We start from the raw sequence: 22,712 nt of genomic DNA, 5'->3' as shown, positions 1-22,712 counted from the left end.
TGGATAGGGGCTGAAGTGCGTCTCGGAACACGCAGACACAGTGACACCCCAGCGAGGGCACAGCCACGCTCCTTTTATCTCCTGACTCGTCTGTTCGGCGGCTCAGCCTGCATACCAAGTATAGAGATATGCGGCTGCGGCTGCCGTAGCCGCCCATGCACATCCGAACGCTGAGGAAGAAAAAACACGTTAACATCGTGTCAGGCAGGGGAGGGTCAGTTGGTAATTAGCCTGACCTTTCCGGAGAAGTTTTGGGGTTTCTCCAAAGTTTGTGTTGGTGTGTCTTGAGAGTCTTGATGGTTGGTCTCTTGGGGTGCCAGCGAGGGGTTGGCCGGCTGCCATGAGTGACACGCTGCTGGGGTGAGCAGAAGGCACGGGGATGGTGCCTCCGTCTCTGACACCTGCTGGGGCATACCAACCAGCTCCTGATTGCTCACTCAGTCTTAATTAATCTGCATCTCGCCAATGCTGCTGTATCCCATATGCATATCTCTCGCTCTGTCTCCCCCCTTACATCCCACTCTTTCCCCACCTCTCTCTCTCTCTCTCTCTCTCTCCCCCAGCTCCCTCTCTCTCTCCCCCTACCTCCCTTTCACTCCCCACCTGTCTCTCCCCCCACCTCCCTTCTCCTCACTCCCATCTCCCTCTCTCTCTCTCCCTCACTTTCATATTTTTCTCTCTCCTCTCGCTCTCCCCCCTTCACCCTCTCGCTCACCCACCTCTCGCCCTCCCCCCCTCTCTCCCTCCCTCTCCCAAATCTTTTTCTCTCCCCTCCACTCTTCTCTCTTCCTCCCTCACTCCCCCGCCATCTCCCTCTCTCTCTCCATCACCTCCCTCTCCCCCCCCCCTCCCTCCCAACCCCCTATCTCTCTCCCCCAGTATTTAATCATCTCTGCCCTCCCATTTCCCTTCCCCTGTCGTAGTGATGGCCAACCCGCAGCGTTTCCTAGGCAACAGCCTGTTGCAGTGGAGTCACCTGGCGGCGGCGGCGGTGGCGGTGCCGTCGCACGTGGAGTTCATGCTGCGCACGCGGCAGCCCAGCGCCACCCTGCTGCACCTCTCGGCCGGGCAGCAGCACAACCTCACCCTGCAGGTGACCACGGACGCACGCAGGCCTCCACGCACACGCGCACATCCTATAGGCACGCACGCACGCACATCCTATAGACACGCACGCACATAAACATCCTATAGACACGCACACACATAAACATCCTATAGACACGCACGCACAGAAACATACTATAGACACGCACACACGCGCACATCCTATAGACGCGCACGCGCGCACATCCTATAGACACGCACACACATAAACATACCATAGACACGCACACACGCGCACATCCTATAGACGCGCACACACGCGCACATACTATAGACACGCACGCACAGAAACATCCTATAGACACGCACACACAAGCACATACTATAGGCTCGCACACACAGAAACATACGATAGGCACACACACACCTACATATTATAGACACGCACACACACATACTATAGACACACACACACACACACACACACACACACACACACACACACACACACACACACAAAGTCAAACATACTATAGGCAAACACACATACTATAGCCACACACACACACGCACACTATAGACACGCATACGTTTTAAGAACTGCCTATACGGTCTCATTCTGCTCAAGGCCAACTCTATGCATTATTTAATCCCTGCGAAGAGTATGGCCAACATTACATGTGCGTGTTTGTGTGTGAGTGTCTTTCTGCACGTGTGCATAATGTACAAACTGCAAACTGACAAATGTACACACATCTTCTGCTGACATACATCTATGTTGTATGTGTGGGTTGTTGGAACACATTCCCTGCAGACCGGTCCCTCTCACACGAGCCCGGTGTGGATAACTGAACGCACCGCTGAGCCGAACCACGGCCAACATTTGGCCTGAGGCTCCACCTGTTGGCTGTGTGTGTGTGTGTTCTCGCTGTCACGTGATCTTATTTAATTTCCGGCTTGTGCTTTGTTCGTGTGTACCACTCGTGGCCTTCTTCACAATTCCCATCATGCCCCACACTGATTTAAAATACCCTTTGGAGTTCTTAAAGGTGACATATTGTTCCACCAGGTGTGAGTGTGATTAACCATTACAAGCCGTTAGGAAAATCTGCCTCTTCTGACTTCACAAGTGTCCACATAGATGTATGGCGGATAGATGAGGAACGTTTGCTCCAGTGCACTGGGTAGGCTGGTAGACGGATCTATCCAGCACACATCTAGGCGGACACGCCCACTTGTGATGTCAGAAGCGGCAGATTTTCAAAACAGCTTGTAACGGCTAATCACACTCACACCTGGTGGTATAATATGTCACCTTTAACAGACGAAATATAGGACTTCATATACCGGGAATGTTCTGTCATGGCAACCAGACACCACAACCACCAACCTTCTCCTCTCCTCCCCCCCCCCCTCTCTGCAGCTGCGTGGGGGCAGTGTGGTGATGGGGCTGCACCACGGCGAGGACTCCGTCCTGTCCCGGGTGGAGGAGGTGCTGGTGAACGACGGAGCCTGGCACCACCTGCAGCTGGACTTCAGCAGCTCCCCCGGGACCCCCAGCCACCACCGGGCGGTGCTGTCCCTGGACCACGGCCTCTACCTGGTGGGTGCTGCTGCAGAACCCCCTCCCCTGGTGGACGGGACGGGACACTTCCGGGTGGTCCAACCGCCGTGGCTGTTTGGTTGGATGTCCGGCTTAAGATGGAAATGTTTTGGGACATATAATAATAAAATAATGAGCAAGAAAATGCAAGAAATAAATGAAAAACAAACAAATGGGGTCCCCAGGATCCTTAGCAACAAGTGCATAACTCAAATACTACAGTTCATGTTCAAAAGGGAAAGGAAGAAGTTGAGAATGTATTCACTTTATTCTCTTTATTTTTGTATTAGAGTCGCTGAAGTTGTTACATTTGTGTACGGTTGTTTACTTCGACGAAAAAAGTATGTGTGTGTGTGATGTAACATGTGGTCCCGTCTCCAGGCCAGCATGGAGGTGGACGGGGGTCTGCGGGGGTCCAAGCTGAAGGCGGTGACCGTGGGCGGGCTGCTGCAGGCGGACGGCACGGTGCAACACGGCTACCGCGGCTGCCTCCAGGTGAGCCCCGCTGCCGTGACACCGTGATGCACGCCTTCTGCACTGTGATGCCTCCTCTGGTTGTGGTCAGGTCTGAATCTGAGTCTGAATTTCTGTCTCTGTCTCTCTCTCTCTCTTTCCGTCTCCGACACTGTCGCTCTCTCTCCATCTGTCTCGCCTCTCTCTCTCTCTCTCTCTCTCTCTCTCTCTCTCTCTCTCTCTCTCTCTCTCTCTCTCTCTCTCTCTCTCTCTCTCTCTCTCTCTCTCTCTCTCTCTCTCTCTCTTTTTTTCTCTCTCTCTTTTCTCTCTCTCTTTTCTCTCTCTCTCTCTCTCTCTCTCTCTCTCTCTCTCTCTCTCTCTCTTCCCCTCCCTCTCTCCCCCCCCCCCCCTCCAGGGTCTGAGGGTAGGGGAGGGTCTGCGTCTGGCCCAGGCCAGGAAGCTGAAGGTGGAGCAGGGCTGCAGCGTGCCCGACCCCTGTGGCTCCAGCCCCTGCCCCGCCCACAGCTACTGCAGCGACGACTGGGACAGCTACTCCTGCACCTGCAGCCCCGGTGGGTTCACGGCCCACTCTGCCCACTCATCCCAGTACCAGCAGCAGCTCATAGGACGCCTCAGGGTTCACGATGCGTGTTCTAATCCGTACATTACCGGGGGTATTCCTACTCAAAATTAGAGTTTTGTAAAACACATTAAGGTTGAATGTGCTAAACAATATTTTTTTTAAATTGAAATTGATGCATTTTGTGCAATCTATGGTTCTACTTACTGAACAAATGTCCTCTTGTTTATTAATAATAACAATTCTCAATGATGAATAAACAAAGTACAGTTCAGTTTGTCTCCCATTGAGCCTAACCGAGGTGTGACTCGCGTCAGAAGGTTCGCCCCCAAGACCGTACCGCAGACCCATCATGTTTACCGCCGCTGGCCCCCTGCTGACACCAGGCAGGGAAAAACAAGTCGCGTCATTGACCCTGTTTTCCTCTCTCTCTCTCGCTCTCTCTTCCTCTCTCCCCCTCTCGCAGGTTACTATGGCAGCGCCTGTACCGAAGCGTGTGCGCTGAACCCTTGTGAACACGAGTCGTCCTGCGCCCGGAAGCCCGGCTCGTCCCGGGGCTACTCCTGCGACTGCCCCCGTCATTACTTCGGAGAGTACTGTGAGAAGAAGTTGAGTGCAGCATTCCTCCTGCCCCTTCACGCCGTGCCTCCCGGAGCGCCCTTTGTGTTCCCCTGGTTGCTGTTGTTGTTGTGGTCGTGTTCCAGACCGTTGGTGCGCTCCTGTTCTATTCACCCGTGTTAATCCCGGGCCATTCACAGTGGCTTCAGACGCATGTCATTAAGGAACCGGTCGGGGTTGGCTGGGATGCATGCAGTTATTACAATGCAGAGCCACTGGGAATCGAACCCGGTGCCTTTTAGCTGACGTCTGCACTATACCCCCCCACCCCCTACACCCTGCCACTGTTGACTGACGATGAACCCGTGAGGCGTTGGTTCACATTATCGCAACTTATTTAATTTAATTCAATGCAACCCCCAAAGCTGACGTTGCGTTCCCTGTGTGAGCAGGACCGACCTGCCGTGTCCCCGAGGCTGGTGGGGCCACAAGACCTGCGGCCCCTGTAGCTGTCTGACGGACAAGGGCTTCGACTCGGACTGCAACAAAACCAGCGGGGAGTGCCGATGCAAGGTACCGCCTCTCATGGGCGATCTGGGACGCCGTCCAATCACCAATGACCACTCGGGGGGGGTTTCAGCCAATTAGAAGGGACGAGCGTCCAAAGCAGGCCTCAGACTTTTCTCTGGTTTGGCCGAGGGCCAGGTCTTCCTGTCGGAGTTCCCAGGATGCTGGGAAATGTTAGTGTCTTTATTCAAGGCCCCGAAGAATGTGTATAATTGTATCGGGCTGTGATTCAGCACTAGGATTGGGATTGCTTATCCCCCTTATCCACTAGGATTGCTTTTCCCCAAGGCCCAGCTTTAACGTGTGTGTGTGTGTGTGTGTGTGTGTGTGTGTGTGTGTGTGTGTGTGTGTGTGGGTGTGGGTGGATGGCTGGTTTAACCTGTGCATATTGTCTCCTCAATGCACAACAGCTGTACAGCCTCAGCCAGAGTCTAATCTAGTCTGACTCGGGCCAGGTGAGGCTGCTTAAACCAGCCCTCATCCACACACACCCCACTAGCTTATGATTTGAGTTAAGAGTTAAGATGTGCCTTTTATTAATTCCAGGTGAGTAATGTGAATGTCAACAACCAAAAGCACAGGACAAGTATTACAATAAAATAAGGACAACGATTACATCATGCAGTATATACTATAAAAACAATATGCTAGTTCAGATGATGCTACCCAGAATGCTCCAGCGGTGTGTGAAACGGCCCTCGCCCTCGGTCTGTGCCCCGTCTCCAGGACAACCACTACCGGCCCGAGGGCAGTGAGTCGTGCCTGCTGTGCGACTGCTACCCCATTGGCTCCTTCTCCCGGGCGTGCGACCGGGAGAGCGGCCAGTGCCAGTGCAAGCCCGGCGTCATCGGGCGCCAGTGTGACCAGTGTGACAACCCCTTCGCCGAGGTGTCGCCCAACGGCTGCGAGGGTAAACAGACGCACACACACACACACACACACACACAGGCAGACACACAGACACACAGACACACAGACACACAGACACACAGACACACACACACACACACACAGGCAGACACACAGGCAGACACACAGACACACACAGACAGACAGACAGACAGACAGACAGACAGACAGACAGACAGACAGACAGACAGACAGACAGACAGACAGACGCACACACACACAGACGGACATACACACACAGAGACACATACGGACCGACACACACACACATACATACATACATACATACATACATACATACATACACAGACACACAGAGCTTGTTACTCGAAAACCCATAATTGTACACATAACTCCAGTCTCTGGCTATAAACATAACCTGGCTCGGTCGAGGTATGGAAGTCAAGATATCATGTTGTGCTTTGGTACTGAGAATGCGCCTGAGGTAATGGACATAAAATATAACTCACAGAGAACATGAGGTCAGTGTCCCCCACGTTAGACAAGCAGGTCTCGTTCTGACTCACCAATGAATCATCATGTTCTCTGTCTCTCTTGCTCTGTCTCACTGTTTCCCTCTCTCTCTCTCTCTCTCTCGCTCTCTTGCTCTTTTTCTCTCTCTTGCTTTCTCTCTCGCACTTTATGTGTCTCCTGCCCTCGCTCCCTCTCCCTCTCCCTGTCTCCTGCCCGCTCTCCCCTGCCGTCTCTATCGCTCTCCAGTCATCTATGACAGCTGTCCTCAGGCCATCCAGGCTGGGATCTGGTGGCCCAGGACCAAGTTCGGCCTCCCCGCGGCTGTGTCCTGTCCCAAGGGATCTCTGGGTGAGCAGCGCTGAACAATCTACATACCATTAGTGGGCCTGCAGTGAGTCAGCCTCAAGGCCCTGTCCATCCAGCCCTCACGCGTTCCTCTGTGTTTCACCGCCTCTCTCCCCTCGGTGCCCCACAGGCACGGCCATTCGCCACTGTGACGAGCACAAGGGATGGCTGCCCCCCAACCTGTTCAACTGCACCTCCATCAGCTTCTCCAAGCTCAAGGGACTGGTGCGTACTCCCACAATGCACCTGGCTGTTTGAGAGCGGAACCACATATATAAATAAATACATCATGAAATAATGTTAAGTTAAGAAACCCATGAATAATTGGATGCATTCAGGCATGAATATAAATAGATTATTATATTCATTTTGTAGTAGTAGCAGTAGTATCAGTAGTAGTAGTGTTGAAGATGTCGGTTCACCGTGCCTCCCCCTTCCCTCTGCTCCAGTCGGAGAGGCTGTCCCGCAACGCCTCGGCCCTGGACTCGGAGCAGGCCAAGCGCACGGCCGCCCAGCTGGCCAACGCCACGGCGCACACCACCAAGTACTACGGCAGCGACGTGCGCGTGGCCTACCTGCTGACCCAGGGCCTGCTGCAGCACGAGAGCCGCCAGCAGGGCTTCAACCTCACCGCCACCAAGGACGTGCACTTCACCGAGGTACCTCCCCCCCCAACCCCTCTCTGTCTCCCTCCTGGGTGTGGGTGTGCGTTCACCACATAGCTGTGATCAACGCGGTTATTATCTTTGACTCTGATTATTCATATTTACAAGTAAGATCCACACTGCTGGGTCAATCTGTGATCTGCATCCACTTCCCCTTAAAGGAGGCTACGCTACTTGAGAGCTGCGACTGAATGTGTTATTGATCAATTAATTATTGTTCTATTAATTAGAAGGATATTATTAATTATGCTTATTAATTATTATTAACGCACCATTACAGCCCTAGCTACCATCGCAAACATTGACGTTCAAACACAGAGAAACGATCCAGTTCTCCCACCCACCGTGCTGTCAGAGTCGGACCACCCAGCTGCTCAGCCCCCCACTTGTGTTATAAATAGTCTCCGTGGCGCGGCGTGGGCGCACTCTGAACCCATCCTCCGCACGACACCGCCTCCACTCACCTCCTCGTTCCGACCGCGTTAACCTAACCCCTCCCCCTTCCTGTCCCGTCCAATCAGAACCTGGTGCGCGTGGGCAGCGCCATCCTGGCCCCGGACACGCGCGCCCACTGGGAGCTGATCCAGCACACGGAGCGCGGCACGGCGGCACTGCTGCGGCGCTTCGAGGACTACGCCAACACGCTGGCGCAGAACATGAGGAAGACCTACCTCAGCCCCTTCACCATCGTCACGCCGCACATCGGTGGGCCGCGCTCCTACTCTCTGCCCTTTCTGTTTTATCTCTTTTGGATGTGTCATGGGGACGTCTGAGGACGCCTTTGGATGGGCGGAGAGGGTCAGCGGCTAACGATGTAAACATGACCGCTATCAGCACAACTAGTACTTGAAATGAGTACAACCCTCAGAGGCTGTGTGTCTTTTGAAGGACCCTGATTGGTTGTGGAGCCAATCAACACAACTACTACCCTCGGACGTAGTCCCTTTTTTGACGGACTGGTTGTTGACCCAATCAGGGCCGCTTCATGTACATAGCTCTCAATCCAAGTTAAAGTGTCAAATGGATTCACAGGCCCAAGGGGCAACACTGTAACCCTATAACCACTATTACCTTGTTAATCAGAAAGCGAGGCACTCGCCTTAACCCCAGAGGGGATGAACCTTGAGAAGGAACACGTCTCAGTTCACTCTCTCGTTATAGACGTACGAAGCCCACATTGATTACACCAGGCAGGCAGAATTCGTATTCACCGGATGGGCGACAGCGTGTGTGTGTGTGTGTGTGTGTGTGTGTGTGTGTGTGTGTGTGTGTGTGTGTGTGTGTGTGTGTGTGTGTGTGTGTGTGTGTGTGTGTGTGTGTGTGTGTGTGTGTGTGTGTGTGTGTGTGTGTGTGTGCAGGGCTGCTCATCAGCCATGCAGAACCACTCGGGTGCCTGTCTGCCATTTAGAGAAAAACTCCCGTTGATCAATTATGCTGACGGGTAGGTCAGCGTCGTGTTTGCATGCCCGCTGCCACTGACCTCTCTCCCCTCCCTCCCCCCCTCTCTCCCCCCCCTCCCCCAGTCATCTCTGTGGACCGCCTGAAGAAGATGAACTTCGCCGGCGCCAAGCTGCCCCGCTACCAGTCGCTCCGCGGGCCGCGGCCCGACGACCAAGAGACGGCCGTCACGCTCCCGGACACGGTGTTCGAGCCCGCCGCGCCCCTGGAGACGCGCGGCCACCGGCAGCTGGAGGTCTTCCCCGAGTCCCCCTCGTCCAGGAACCACACCGCCGCCGCCACCACCGAGGCGGCGGCGGTGGCGGCGGCGGCGGCAGCGGCGGCGCCCACGGCGTCCAGGAAGAGGAGGCACCCGGCGGAGGGCCAGCAGGACGCGGTGGCCAGCATCATCATCTTCCACAGCCTGGCGGCGCTGCTGCCCCAGAGCTACGACCCCGACAAGAGGAGCCTGCGGTAGGTTCAGCCCCCCGAGGAGAGCCGGGGGAGGGGCGTGGAGGGCAGGGCCCGAGGGTCCACAGGGCACTCGCACCGGTACGACCTGCTCTGACCTCTGACCTCTGACCTCATCTGTAGTTTTGAGTTACCAAACATGTTGAGCTGTGATTGGATTAAGTTAGAGAATGACTCATCCGGGTTTGTTTGTTTGTTTCTTCTTTTCATTTCTTTGTTTCTTTGCTGTGATTTGTAGTCTTTCTTTCTTGCTTGCTTGATGTCTTAGTTTTTCTTGATTGCTTCCTTTCTTGCAATTATAATCGTACAATTGTAAGCCGTGGAGCACGGCAATTATAATCGCCGTGCTCAATTATAATTAAAATAGACGAGAATGATGATCTATTAGACTATATAATAATAATGTAGTCGTTATTTTCCTCAGTATTTATGTCCTATATCTCTTTCTAACCTTCCTCCCTCCCCCCCACCCCCCCACCCCAGGGTGCCCAAGCGGCCGGTCATCAACACCCCGGTGGTGAGCATCACGGTGCACGACAACGACGAGCTGCTGCAGCACGCGCTGGACAAGCCCATCACGGTGCAGTTCCGCCTGGTCGCCACCGAGGAGCGCTCCAAGCCCATCTGCGTCTTCTGGAACCACACCATACTGTGAGGGGGCACGCGCACACACACACACACACACACACACACACACACACACACACACACACACACACACACACACACACACCATACTGTGAGGGGGCACACAGACACACACACACACACACACACACACACACACACACACACACACACACACACACACACCATACTGTGAGGGGGCACACACACACACACACACACACACACACACACACACACACACACACACACACACACACACACACACACACACACACACACACACACACGCACACACCATACTGTGAGTAGACACATTCACACACTGAAACCATACCATTCTGGGAGTGAACACACAGACACACTGCGAGTTCTTGGTGCTGCTGTTTAAGATGTGGGTGCTGATGGAATTGGTGGTTTTCTAATCAATAAAACCCTAGTCTTCCAGGTTTCTTAGAAGTTTACCAAAGCTTGCCCGACCTCGTTACGGGGCATCGCCCGATTGCATCAGCGCAAGCCTTCCCATGATCCTTTGTGCCAGGCTGTGCATCCAGTCCGATACAAAGTCAACGGAGAGCGTTGCCTTGACGCGTTATGACCACCCACCACATGACCGGCTGCCCTGTGTGCCAGCATGTGGAGGTCTTCCTAACGCTGTCCTGTTCTCCCTGGCTGTGTCAGGGCTGGGAGCGGAGGCTGGTCGGCCAAGGGCTGCGAGGTGGTGTTCAGGAACAACACGCACATCAGCTGTCAGTGCTACCACATGACCAGCTTCGCCGTGCTCATGGACATCTCCAGGAGAGAGGTGAGGACACGCACACACGCACGCACACCCACACACACACCCACGCAGAAATGCATAGACATGCACACATATATACACATTACACACACACCCACACACACAGTGACATACGCACGCACGTCTGTGTGTGTGTGTGCCCGTGTGTGTCTGTGTGTGTGTGTTTGTGTGCACGCGCACACATACGGAGGACCCAATCAACTGGCGTCGCACTACATGCTTGGTGTTGCTTTTCGGGGAACAAGAAGACGTTTGAGCAGCTCACTAAACTCACAAACGCACATAAGCAAATAAGCCACACACACAAATAAGCCACACACAGACAATTCCCTGCTTAATATAAATGGGATCCAATATACTCATTTGAATGAATTGTAAACAATGGGACAATCTATGTGTTCTCCTGACCCTCCATGTTTGTGTTCCCCTCTCAGAACGGCGAGATCCTCCCGCTGAAGCTGGTGACGTGGAGCACGGTGGGCGTGACGCTGGGCTTCCTCTTCCTCACCACCCTCTTCCTCCTCTGCCTGAGGGCCATGCAGTGCAACCGCACCAGCATCATCAACAACGGAGCCGTTGCCCTCTTCCTCTCCGAGCTCATCTTCATCCTGGGCATCAACCAGGCAGACAACCCGGTAATCCATCGGCCCTCTTCCTCCTCTTCCTCCTCCTGGCTCCTCCCTTGTCTGTTGTACCTCGCCCGTTCGCCCACTTTGTGTTTATCGTGCTCCCATGGCCGATCGATCGGATGTGGACGGGAACAACGCTATTAAGGAAATGGAAGCAGTTTAACCGATCGATTAAAGTGAGAGTACAGGTCGTTCAAGGGAAATATAGTTAACGTCGTACTTTTTATTTTCCGATAAGATCTGTAATAACTTGGTAAGTGGTACTGTATAGATGGAAACATTTGCCTTACGTTGACCTAAAAAGTAAATTTAGCAATGCTTTTGTCCGAGACTGAGAACACTGTAGAGCTTATCCCTTATTAATGTCTTCCTTCCATGACTACTAAGCAAGGTCACGTTCAAGGTTCTGAATTTCATTCGAAATGAATGAAATTAGTTACTTTTTTGTTTTGATTTTGTTTTAGATTTTTCAGCATATCTTGTATCCTCCCATCTAGTTTTCGTAAACTCTTTAGTTTTGGTGACCGACGATAACCCGACCCCTAAGTGCGTTCCTATCTTCCTCCAGTTCACCTGCACGGGCATCGCCATCCTGCTGCACTTCTTCTACCTGTGCACCTTCTCCTGGCTCTTCCTGGAGGGCCTGCACGCCTACCGCATGCTCAGCGAGCTGCGCGACATCAACTATGGCCCCATGCGCTTCTACTACCTGATTGGCTGGGGAGTGCCCGCCTTCATCACAGGTCAGACACGTCGTCATGGCGACGGGAGGATTCAAATGTACAATATGTGTCTTGTATAAACGTAAATTAAAAATAAAATAAAATGTAAAAAAAGAAAGAAACCAAGATTGTGTTTTTAAAACCTCATTCATCCTGTTTTAGTTGATAATAAATCGGCGCTGTCAGGTGGGTTTGTTGTTTACTGGCAGAGTGTCTGACGCTATTGTGTGTGTGTTTCTGGCTGGGGTTGAAGGCCTGGCAGTGGGACTGGACCCAGAAGGCTACGGTAACCCTGACTACTGCTGGCTCTCCGTGTACGACACCCTCATCTGGAGCTTCGCCGGGCCCATAGCCATGGTGGTGGGGGTACGTACCCGCCCGCCGTCAGCCCCCCTCGCTCGGCACACTATGCACTCCGGTGTCCTTTGTTGTGTGACAGCGTTTATATACCCTGACATATAGGGCCAACTACCATTTATGTCGCAAATGTAAAACAAATGATCAAATGTGTTAAAAAACTCACATAATCAATCCACACATATGCATTCAGTTTCCATCATCTCTCTATATTTTCTTATTTTGCAAATTCAATCTTTCTTTCTTTCTTTCTTTCTTTCTTTCTTTCTTTATTTCTTTCTTTCTTTCTTTCTTTTTTTTCGTTCTTTCTTTCTTTCTTTCTTTCTTTCTTTCTTTCTTTCTTTCTTTCTTTCTTTCTTTCTTTCTTTCTTTCTTTCCTTCTTTCTTTCTTTCTTTCTTTCTTTCTTTCTTATATTCTCTCTTTCTTTCTTATATTCTCTCTTTCTATATTTCTCTCCTATCCCTGTTCTCTTCCCACACACGTTGACCCAGTCTCCCAGTACTGTTGAAGGCTGTCTCGACTGTGTGCCTTAATGCATTCTGCTGTTACCCATCACTCGGGTCCAGACAGTGCTATCCTGCGGGGTCTGACTCTGTGCTGTTGTGTCCTCAGATGAACGTCTTCCTCTACATTCTGGCCTCCAGGGCCTCCTGCACCCTGAGAAGACACGGCTTCGACAAGAAGGAGCCCCCTGTGTGAGTGCCCTAACACAAATCACCGTATGATAACCTCCAGTATATAACTGGATTATTTTACATGTTTGGTAATGGGAATGGTAGGGATGATGTTGCTCGCACTCTCTTCGAAGATGAACTAGATGCAGCTAGGAGCTCAAGCTACACATAAACGAAGGTGTTGTGAGAAGGAATTGACTCCAGGCTGGCGTGGAGGAGTTGTTTTATTGATCTCTTGCTCTCATGCGATCTGTTTATGGTGTCCCTACACCCAGAGTTTTACAAACCGACCGTCCATAGTTGATTGATTATTATACTGGCCTTTGTTTCTCAGTAAAAGCCAAACCTTCTTTTAAAAGAAAAACGCCTGTAGCTGTCACATGTAACTTGAAAACAGTGTTTGAAATGTAGATTCAACTAAAGTTCTTAATTGTGTGTGTGTGTTTACATAGCTCTGGTCTGAGGACAGCCGGCGGCGTACTCTTCCTGGTGACGGTCACATGTCTGCTGGCGCTGCTTTCGGTCAACAGTGACATGATCATCTTCCACTACCTGTTCGCCGGATTCAACTGTCTGCTGGTGAGTTCCCTGAAACCCAGGTCTTACGGACCACATGAGTGCTTCCAGAAGCATCCTACCTCTGTCAGTTCATTTGAGCCCAGTTGGTTGAATTGACAAACTTGGCTAGCTAGTTAGCTAACTTAGCTAGCTAAAAGGGGAAAAGTCAAATTTAATTTATTTGTTGCTGTCGAAGTGTGATTTGGTGTTGGGTGTGACTCTCTCTCTGTCTCTGTCTGTCTCTCTCGCTCTCTCTTTCTCTGTCTCTGTCTCTCTCCAGGGTCCGTTCATCTTCTTCTTCCGCATCGTGTTCAACAAAGAGGCGAGGTCCGCCATGAAATTCTGCTGCAGTCGAAAGCGGCCCGATCACATGATCAAATCCAAGGCCTCTGTGAGTGTGTGTGTGTGTGTGTGTGTGTTGGAGCTCTGTCTTGTGAAACCCACCAGAGCACCTCTGCTGACTGAAGTCATTCTTCTTGAGTGCAGTTTTCATAATTCAGCAAATATTTCATTCCAAAGATTACCTCCCTTGCAACACAGCCATGTGTGCAAGCAAATGCAACACAATCCAAAAAACGCATTCCTTGTTACTTTTTAACCTTTGATTGATTTTTACTGTGCTGAAATATAAACGGTCTTATGTGTTTAGTCGAGACTGGTCAAACAAAGCCTTCACATTAGATTAGATTAGGTTAGCCACTCTAAGGAAGTTAGGAACACAGACACCAACTGCCATTTCAAACTGCTTTGCATCATAGTAAAAAACATATACATAAACATAAATACATTTGCATATGTATTTTTTCTAAATACTCAGTCACTTCACACCATAAAACATAATTAATAACAGGCATACCTAAACCTCTTCAGGGGTCACAACTATTAACCCCGTGTCTCGTGGCCCTCCCCGGTTCTTCCCCCCCCCCCCCTCCAGACGTACAAGTGCAGCGGGGGCTACATGGACGGCCGGCTGTACCACCTCCCGTTCGGGGACTCCAGCGTGTCACTCAACGGCACCATGCAGAGCGGGAAGAGCCAGCAGAGCTACGTGCCCTTCGTCCTCCGGTAAGCAGCCGGGCAGCACACACACGCACACGCACACGCACACGCACACGCACACAGACACACACACACAGACACACACATACACACACACGCGCAAACACACACACACACACACACACACACACACACACACACACACACACACACACACACACACACACACACACACACACACACACACACACACCCCAAAGTGTTCGATTTCATCTTATTTCTAAACTGTTCGTATAGACTCTGCACTGTGCATTTATTTGTTGTAGCAGCAATTCTGAAGGTGGAAATCAAGGCAGCTCGACAGGTTGGATCATTCCAGGATGTAATGCAGCTAGGGGCGAGGTATCTGGGGATGGGCACGTGGTGAAGGTAGTGACCACGCCTTCTTGTGTTGCAGGGACGACGGACTCAACAACAGCCAGGCGCACATCGCTCTGAACGAACACGGCTTCCACGACACTAAGGAGCATCAGGACGGTACGCGCCGGCCCAGGGTTTGATTTTCTGGGGGTTTTGAGCGACGCCGACCAGGGCTGAGTTGGTCAGGCAGCAGCTCCGGAGGTAGAGCGGGTTGGCTGGTAACTGCAAGGTTGCTAGTTCGATAGAATAGGGTGTCGAGGTGTGCCTGAGCCAGGCACCTAACCCTAACTGCTCCCGACGAGCTGGCTGTCGCCTTGCATGCCTGACTCCGCCGTCTGTGTTTTATTTTAATGATTGGGTGAATGAATGGATGTAGGAAAGGGTGAATGTTAGGCAATATTGTTAAGTGCTTTGAGGGGCCACTGGTAACAAAAGAGCGCTACATAAATGATGTCCAGTTACTATTGACCATTTACATTGTGTGTATGTGTGTGTGTGTGTGTGTGTGTGTGTGTGTGTGTGTGTGTGTGTGTGTGTGTGTGTGTTTTAGATGGCGACAGTGATTCAGACAGCGACCTTTCCATCGAGGACGACCAGAGTGGCTCCTACGCCTCCACTCACTCCTCTGACAGCGAGGACGGGGAGGGGCCCTACCGCCCAGAGGAATGCTGGGAAAACCTGGCCTCCAACGGCCCCAAGAGACCACACCTCCACGGTAGGAGACCACACCCACTCGCCAACCCTTTGTTTAAAATTAAACAGAAAAGATAAAGAATGGAAACGTCAATGTAAAAAATAAATGCCAGAACATTTAAGGCTCAATGGAAACCGGTACTGCGGTACTGGCTTTCCAGCATTTTTTATTTGACTATCAGCGATAGGAAGAGATTTAACTGATAACATTATTGAAGTCAAGGTTATTTTAAGTTTCAAGCTAGTTTAAATGTAGCATATTGCGAATAAATGTAAAACATTTATGCATATTTTTAAATATGTATAATGTAAAAGAATATTATATATTCTAGAAATTATATGAAATCTATATATATTCAATAATATATATTTTTATAAAAATAAAAAAAAGTATTTTTTATAATATATGATATATATTTATTTATAAATATTAAAACAATTATATTTATTTATTTATAAATATTAAAAAAATTATATAAACTATACATTTTATTAAATATAATAAAATACTCTATACGATATACAAAGTGACGCACTAATACGATGTGCGACGATCTCGTTTCCCGTCACCATTGAACTCAACGATGACACCACTAATGCCCCACAGACAACGGTAAGACGCAGCCGCCGGGAGACGCCTCAGCGGGACGTCCCGGGGAGGGAGCTGGAGGGCCGGAGCTTCTGCTGGCGGAGGGGCCGGCCCACCCGGCAACCATCGCCAGGGACAACCGAACGGCGTCGGACGAGAGGCCCGGGGACAGGGACGGCGGCAGCGCCGCCTCCACCCCGCTCCACAACCACCACCCCCACCACCACGCCCATCCACCCCAGAAAGGTGAAGCCCCCGCTGGCTGCTTTAGCCCCCCGATGACTGCTATAGCCCCCCGACGGCTGCTTTAGCCCCCCGATGGCTGCTTTAAGAAGGATCAGGCCCGAGCTTTTTTAATCCCAGAGATGGACTTGACACGACTGAATACAGATCTAGGCTTCGCCCTTATGGGCGTGTCCCGTGTGCGAGCAGGCGCACGGGACACGCCCATAAGGGCGAAGCCTAGACGGCGTAGCCGACATGAAATAGAACCCACATGGTAAAGACACCCCCTTTTTAAAGGCATGGTACAAGAACTGAATGCGAGGGTACTTTCTCTCAGATAAATATTTTATCAGTTTTTCTGCGTTTGTTGTAAAACAGATCTATTCTTAGAAGCTTTTGTTCCTTGGTTTATTGATTGGATTAATCAAAGGATTAACAAATCCTAAATTGTTCACCGGGACCAGAATCAATATGGATTTCGTTCTCCACTTCCTCAGGGATCCTGAAGAAGAAGCAGCTGTCTCCCATCGCAGAGCGGAACGGGCTCCACCGGATCCACAACGAGCTGTCAGGGGCCGGCCAGGGCCCCGGGTCCCCTCGCCGGGCGGGGGGCTCCCCATCCCCCTCCTCCTCCTCCTCCTCCAGCGAGGGCCGACCCGCGGCCCCCAAGCCCCCCCCCGCGGACCACCTCAACGGGGTCGCCATGACCATCAAGGCCGGGACGGTGGACGGAGACTCGTCGGGATCAGAGTGAGTAGCGTGCACACGCTTACAGACACACACATGCACACGCACGCACACGCACACACCCACACGCGCACACACACACATGCACACGCACGTACACACATGCACACGCACGTACACACACGCACGCACACAGCACACGCGCACAGACACACACATGCACATGCGCGCACACACGCACGCGCACATACACTGACTTGCATGCACATGCACACGCACACACATATATATACACACACTTGGACATGCTGTGTGAAATCGACGCCATTGAGTCTGTTATGATGTGGTGCTGCTGTCGCCCGTGTGGTCGTTGTGTGTCCTCAACATCATGTGTTGTGTGTCCCATGTACACGTTGGTGTTGTTGTTGTATTTTAGTTTATCTGGCCAGTGTACACCATCCCATTCAACGACAACAATAGTTATAATTATTAATGTAATGGCAATATATACTATTGTAAACAAATAGTTCAATATTAGAATAGGATGGATCACAATTCGGAGCTAATTCTTGATGATTATAGTTAAGTTAAGATGACAAAGACACTATTGTCGATCACTAATCTACCTCTTCTGCCTCCCTCTCTCATTTTTTGAAAACCATAGATTTTTATTCTTTAGTTTTGTTCACTGAAACACTGATCCCCATTCCTCGATCCGGATCTCTGTCTCCACCCTCGCCATCAGCTCCACCCCCCATCATGACCTTACCCTCACTGTGGCCCCGCCCACCATTTCCACTCACTCACTAACATTTCAATTTCTGTTTCTTTTTTTCTGTTTTGTTTCCACATGTTTGTTTTGTCTTGTTTGGTTCCCTGGTTTGTCTTGTGTTTGTGTTTGTGTTGTGTTGTGTTTGTGTGTTTGTGTCCGTCTCCCGCTCCTCGTCGCCACCACTGTTCCCTCCGGCAGCTTCCGTTTCCTCTCCATGTGACCGGGAAAGGGGGTGTGTCTTCACAGGTCCTAGAGTCGGACACACCGGCGTCACGGAATCCATCCATCCAATGGCAATGAAGAAGAACTCAGAGGGAGAGAGAGAGAGGGAGAGAAGGGGAGAGAGAGGCAGCATGGAGGGGTTGAGCACTGGACATTCCTTAATCCCAGAGGATCTCTTCCCTTCTCGATGCTGCACCTATATTTGAGGCGTGTGTGTGTGCGTGTGTGTCGATTGTGTGTGTGTGTGTGTACGTGTGCCAAACCTCAGGAGTCACCTCATTGGCCCAGGCTTAAAGCACACCGATCGGTCCCGCCTTCCCTCGAAAGAAATTATGTTATTTTTGTTCACATACTTGAAAGCGATGCACTTTTTAATTTACACTGCCTGCCAAGATGCTCTGGTGGTCATTCGTTTTTTTATTAACTTTTTTAAATGATTGTGTATGAGTTTGTTCCCACGTTTGTGTTTCGCTCGGCAGATTACGGAGCAAAATGAAGAAGTCATCCTTTTTTCAGGCGGGGCCATTCGGTTTGGTAGAATTGTTCATTATTCAGGGAATTAGACACACACACACACACACACAAAAGCACCACAAGTTTGCGTTAAAGGACGACCCGTAGTGTGTGTCGTCACCGCTCGCGGTTGCTAGGAGACCGCATCGGCCCATCTCCCGATGGAGTTCAGGTCTCGGGTACCGAAGTCGTCGCAGGATCTCTGAACGACGACAGTCTTTCCACAGACCCGACACCCCCTCTTTACCAGAGGAGAGGGGGACATGGACCCCCCCAGCCCCACTTTCTCGTGCCTGGTCATCAACAGATCGTCGTCCAGAGGCCCCTCTTCATCATCTTCGTCTCCCTCACCCATTGGATTAGATCAACGGTTGGCGTACTAAAGAAGCACGGATGGACAGACTGACAGAGAGTCTACACTGTAACATATCCGATATAAGCTACTTGACGCTGACGAAGGACGTGCTGTGTGGTAGCTCAGCTCCTCGGGGGTGGAGCAAGGATGTGGGCGAGGCTGGGTTGTGGGCGGAGCCGACGACGGCGGCCGCTGCATCACGCCGCCGTTCCCTCAAGCCAGGCGGGGAAGGACCTTTTCTTTGAATCGCTGGCACCCCTTTGTTTCATGGACGTGAGAAACGCTCTCGGTATAGGACGCTGTCGCTCTCCTCCTCGCCACGGGAGAGACGTTGTCGTATGACCTCAATGACTAAAACACTGTATTTTATAGACTAGCAATGAGGCGTTTTTGTTTTTTTTAGGCATTTGTTGTAAAATATCTAAATACCTGCTACGAACTTGCTGTAATATTCCACCTGTAATCCAATGTGACTGTACAGAGTTGCCTGTAAAAAAAAGAATTAGGGTTTCCACCCCGTGGTTTCACCATATCTATAAAAGGAATTGCTTACGTAACGCAGTCGGACTCGTATACTAACTGGAACAATTCATTTCACTGTCGTTTTTTTATATTGTGAAGAAAAGGCTGTTCTGCTACTTTCTCTCTCTTCTGAACATGTATGACCTTTGTAGATATCATTTTAACAGCCATTCAATCTCTAAGTACTCCTCTGATGCAGGTGTCACTAGATCAATCACAAATAACCTTTTCAAACCGTGTATGTGAACCTGGTTCCCTACAGACTGTAAATCTGATCCTACATCTGTTGTTGCACGTGTGCCAAGTACAGTGACAATATTGTCACTTTACAATTGCTGTTTGGTGTCTTAAATTAATTGTACTTCATTTCAAAGCTGTTATATTCCCAGGAAACACCACTGATTTAACAGACGTGTGGGAAACAACGAATGGAGAAGTGGGCCACAAAATCAAAAAGGTTTTTCTTGTTGATTTAATAAACGACTTTCAAATAATGTTGGCAATTTAGAAGGAATAACTGGCACATTAAACCTACTCCTTGTTTTATTGTTTTTATGTACTTGGTCTATACAAACTGCCTATCATCATAGCGCCCAAGCAATCAACTGCTCCAAAACCAATAACTGTCGTAGGTGATGTCAAAGCTTTAGTGATACAGGGTAGTGTCTATGAAATGGCTGTTATTTTTCTATGTGGAAATGCTTTGTAAAGGATTTCACCGGATTTCAAGTAAAACGGAGAGAAGTGGCTACCATGATTGTTTTTTTTTTGTTGTGTTTCTTTTCTCCTCTTTCAAAAGTCAAAAGGCTCGCCTCTCAAACCCACCTCATCCGTTTGGGTTAGCCAAGATCCATGAATGACATTAGTGACCTTACAAAGTACATAGGACCAGCAGGCTGTGCTCAGGAAACCCTTGAGATTAATATTGAAGACAATTTTGAAATTGGATAGATTGTGTTTGAGACAAGGTAAAGGACCCTTGTATAGAAACTAATGATTCATAGCCAGGCAGCCCTGCAGGGTCTCCAGAGCGGGGGGGGGGCGGGCTGCAGGGTCTCCAGAGCCCCCCTGGGCTCCACGGTCGGGGGGGGGGGGGGGGGGGGTCTGCTCCTCAGCCAGGCTCTCAGGGCAGAGATGTGTTCCTGGACCTCTGCGGTCATCGGGTGTGTGGCGCCAAGCTTGCTCTTAGGTAATCTGTAGACTTTACAGTATGTGCATATATATAAAATGTATATATATATATACACAAACACATATACATATATATACATACATATACATATATACATACATATATATATATATATATATATATATATACATATATATATATACATATATATATATATACATACATATATATGCACACATATATATATCTACATACATATATATATATTAGTGGTGGGCATAGATTCATTTTTTTAATCTAGATTAATTCCAAAATTGATTTAGATTAATCTAGATTAAAATGGCAAACGGCAAAAATCTGTTTGTTTACCTTGACAGCGGTCAATTATACTGGGCAATGGTGCTTTATCAAATATAATTCACCGCCGGAAGTTGTGAAGTGCCCATGCAAGTGAATAGAGCATAAACAAAAATGATTGACAGCTGAACGATGGGAAGGCCCATGCAAGTGAATGGAGCAGTCTACAGCATTGAGAAGAGCCGTGTAATAATCCATAATAATGTAAGGTTTAGAAGTTAAATATTTGAAAGTTGTATTTTTTTAGTCAGTTAATAATGTACATATTTATGTTACACAATTATTACATATTTACATGTTTACATATTTAACACCGTCAGGATAATCTGCCTCTCTGATTCCCTCACGTTTACCTCAGTCTTAATTCTAGCTTCTGATTGGTTAGTTCCGTCACGTGATGGGTCCGAACAATGCAATATCATCCCACTGCAGACGCAAATGGGCGTTCTCGTGTGGTGGGGGTTCCCGTTTACGCATACTGGAACGTCCCCTTCTTATTCTTCGTCGCCTTTCTCGCTGAACTGTATTAAAATGTCAAAGTAACACTGTCGTTTTTTATCAGTCGTCATGAAAAAAACATAAGGGAAATAATAGAAATACACACATACATTTTAATGTCATGTATATCCTCTTTATTGATGATTGATTATTGTGTATTCTCATCGCCTCAGTGGTGCAGTGGAGTGTACTCTGCCTACATTGGCGACCGCGGCTCAATGTCTGTGGAAAACACAATATCTTTAATTTGAAATGTAATGCTATCATGTCTATTGCATATATATTGTCATATATAACCACAGACATATTTAAATAATAAATCTCAGTGGGAAGTGGAGAGAGCTGTGCGCTAACCCCCTGGAGACCGGGGTTCAAGTCTGGTCCTCTGTTGGAAGACTCTTATCTCTATTTCATGCGAATTATAAAGTCAAGTATAACCATTGTGTTGAGTTTATTGAGTGTCTTGATGGTGCATTGATAAGTTCGGAGGTTAATACTCAAAACAGCTCAGGTTCGGATCCCCACAATAACGTTGACGGGGGTACCACTGTCGTTATTTATTGGTCAACATGGAAAAAACATGAGGGGTAACTGTCGTTTTTTTTCGGCCGTCATGAAATAAACATAAGGGGTAACACTGTCGATATTCATCAAATAAAACATAGGGGGTAACAGTGTTGTTCTTCTTTGGTCGTCATGAAGAAAAACATAAGGGGTAACACTACAGTTTTTTGTATTGGTCGTCATGAAAAAAAAACATAAGGGGTAACACTGTTGTTTTTTATTGGTCGTCATGAAAAAACCAAAAGGTTCAACACTGTTGTTTTTTATTGGTCGTCATGAAAAAAAACATAAGGGGTAACACTGTCGTTTTTATCAAATGAAACGTAAAGGGTAACACTGTCATTTTTTATCTGTTGTCATGAAAAACCCATAAGGGGTAACACTGTCGAAATGTATCGAATAAAACATAGGGGGTAACACTGTCGTTTTTATCACATGAAACAGGAGGGGTGAAACTGTCGTTTTTCTTTGGTCGTCGTGAAAAAAAAGATAAGGGGTAACACTGTTGTTTTTTATTGGTCGTCATGAAAAAAAACATAAGGGGTAACACTGTCGTTTTTTATTGCTCGTCATGCAAAAAAACATATTTGAAAAAAAAAAAAGTGTCCTCGTCAAATAAAATATAAGGGGTAACACTGTCGATATTTATCCATTAAAACATAGGGGGTAACATTGTCGTTTTTTT

The 22,712-nt window shown here is 49.2% G+C and overlaps 1 protein-coding gene across 2 annotated transcripts in view; it reads left to right on the top strand.

Annotated features, from left to right (window-relative positions):
• celsr2 (cadherin, EGF LAG seven-pass G-type receptor 2) overlaps positions 1–20,233 on the top strand; it is a 60,025-nt gene extending 39,792 nt beyond the window's left edge. The window contains exons 9-34 of one of the 2 annotated variants that reach the window (XM_030375250.1): positions 924–1,093; positions 2,471–2,650; positions 3,032–3,145; positions 3,519–3,675; positions 4,150–4,291; positions 4,694–4,814; positions 5,535–5,718; positions 6,438–6,539; positions 6,667–6,761; positions 6,986–7,195; positions 7,723–7,906; positions 8,725–9,112; positions 9,593–9,760; positions 10,418–10,541; positions 10,973–11,173; positions 11,736–11,910; positions 12,143–12,255; positions 12,860–12,942; positions 13,374–13,500; positions 13,760–13,870; positions 14,414–14,544; positions 14,936–15,015; positions 15,449–15,613; positions 16,199–16,426; positions 16,903–17,155; positions 18,111–20,233. In XM_030375250.1, the coding sequence (XP_030231110.1) occupies positions 924–1,093; positions 2,471–2,650; positions 3,032–3,145; positions 3,519–3,675; positions 4,150–4,291; positions 4,694–4,814; positions 5,535–5,718; positions 6,438–6,539; positions 6,667–6,761; positions 6,986–7,195; positions 7,723–7,906; positions 8,725–9,112; positions 9,593–9,760; positions 10,418–10,541; positions 10,973–11,173; positions 11,736–11,910; positions 12,143–12,255; positions 12,860–12,942; positions 13,374–13,500; positions 13,760–13,870; positions 14,414–14,544; positions 14,936–15,015; positions 15,449–15,613; positions 16,199–16,426; positions 16,903–17,155; positions 18,111–18,117 (4,013 nt within the window). In that variant the 3' untranslated portion in view covers positions 18,118–20,233. Of the gene's footprint in view, positions 1–923; positions 1,094–2,470; positions 2,651–3,031; positions 3,146–3,518; positions 3,676–4,149; positions 4,292–4,693; positions 4,815–5,534; positions 5,719–6,437; positions 6,540–6,666; positions 6,762–6,985; positions 7,196–7,722; positions 7,907–8,724; positions 9,113–9,592; positions 9,761–10,417; positions 10,542–10,972; positions 11,174–11,735; positions 11,911–12,142; positions 12,256–12,859; positions 12,943–13,373; positions 13,501–13,759; positions 13,871–14,413; positions 14,545–14,935; positions 15,016–15,448; positions 15,614–16,198; positions 16,427–16,902; positions 17,156–18,062 lie in introns of both variants that reach the window. The other variant, XM_030375249.1, reaches the window with a different exon arrangement.
• Positions 20,234–22,712: the final 2,479 nt, after the last annotated feature.

Source organism: Gadus morhua, chromosome 13 (genome assembly GCF_902167405.1).
Source record: "Gadus morhua chromosome 13, gadMor3.0, whole genome shotgun sequence".
NCBI lineage: Eukaryota > Metazoa > Chordata > Actinopteri > Gadiformes > Gadidae > Gadus > Gadus morhua.
The sequence above is the reverse complement of the archived record's forward strand: the minus strand, read 5'-3'. Positions and strand labels throughout refer to the sequence as shown.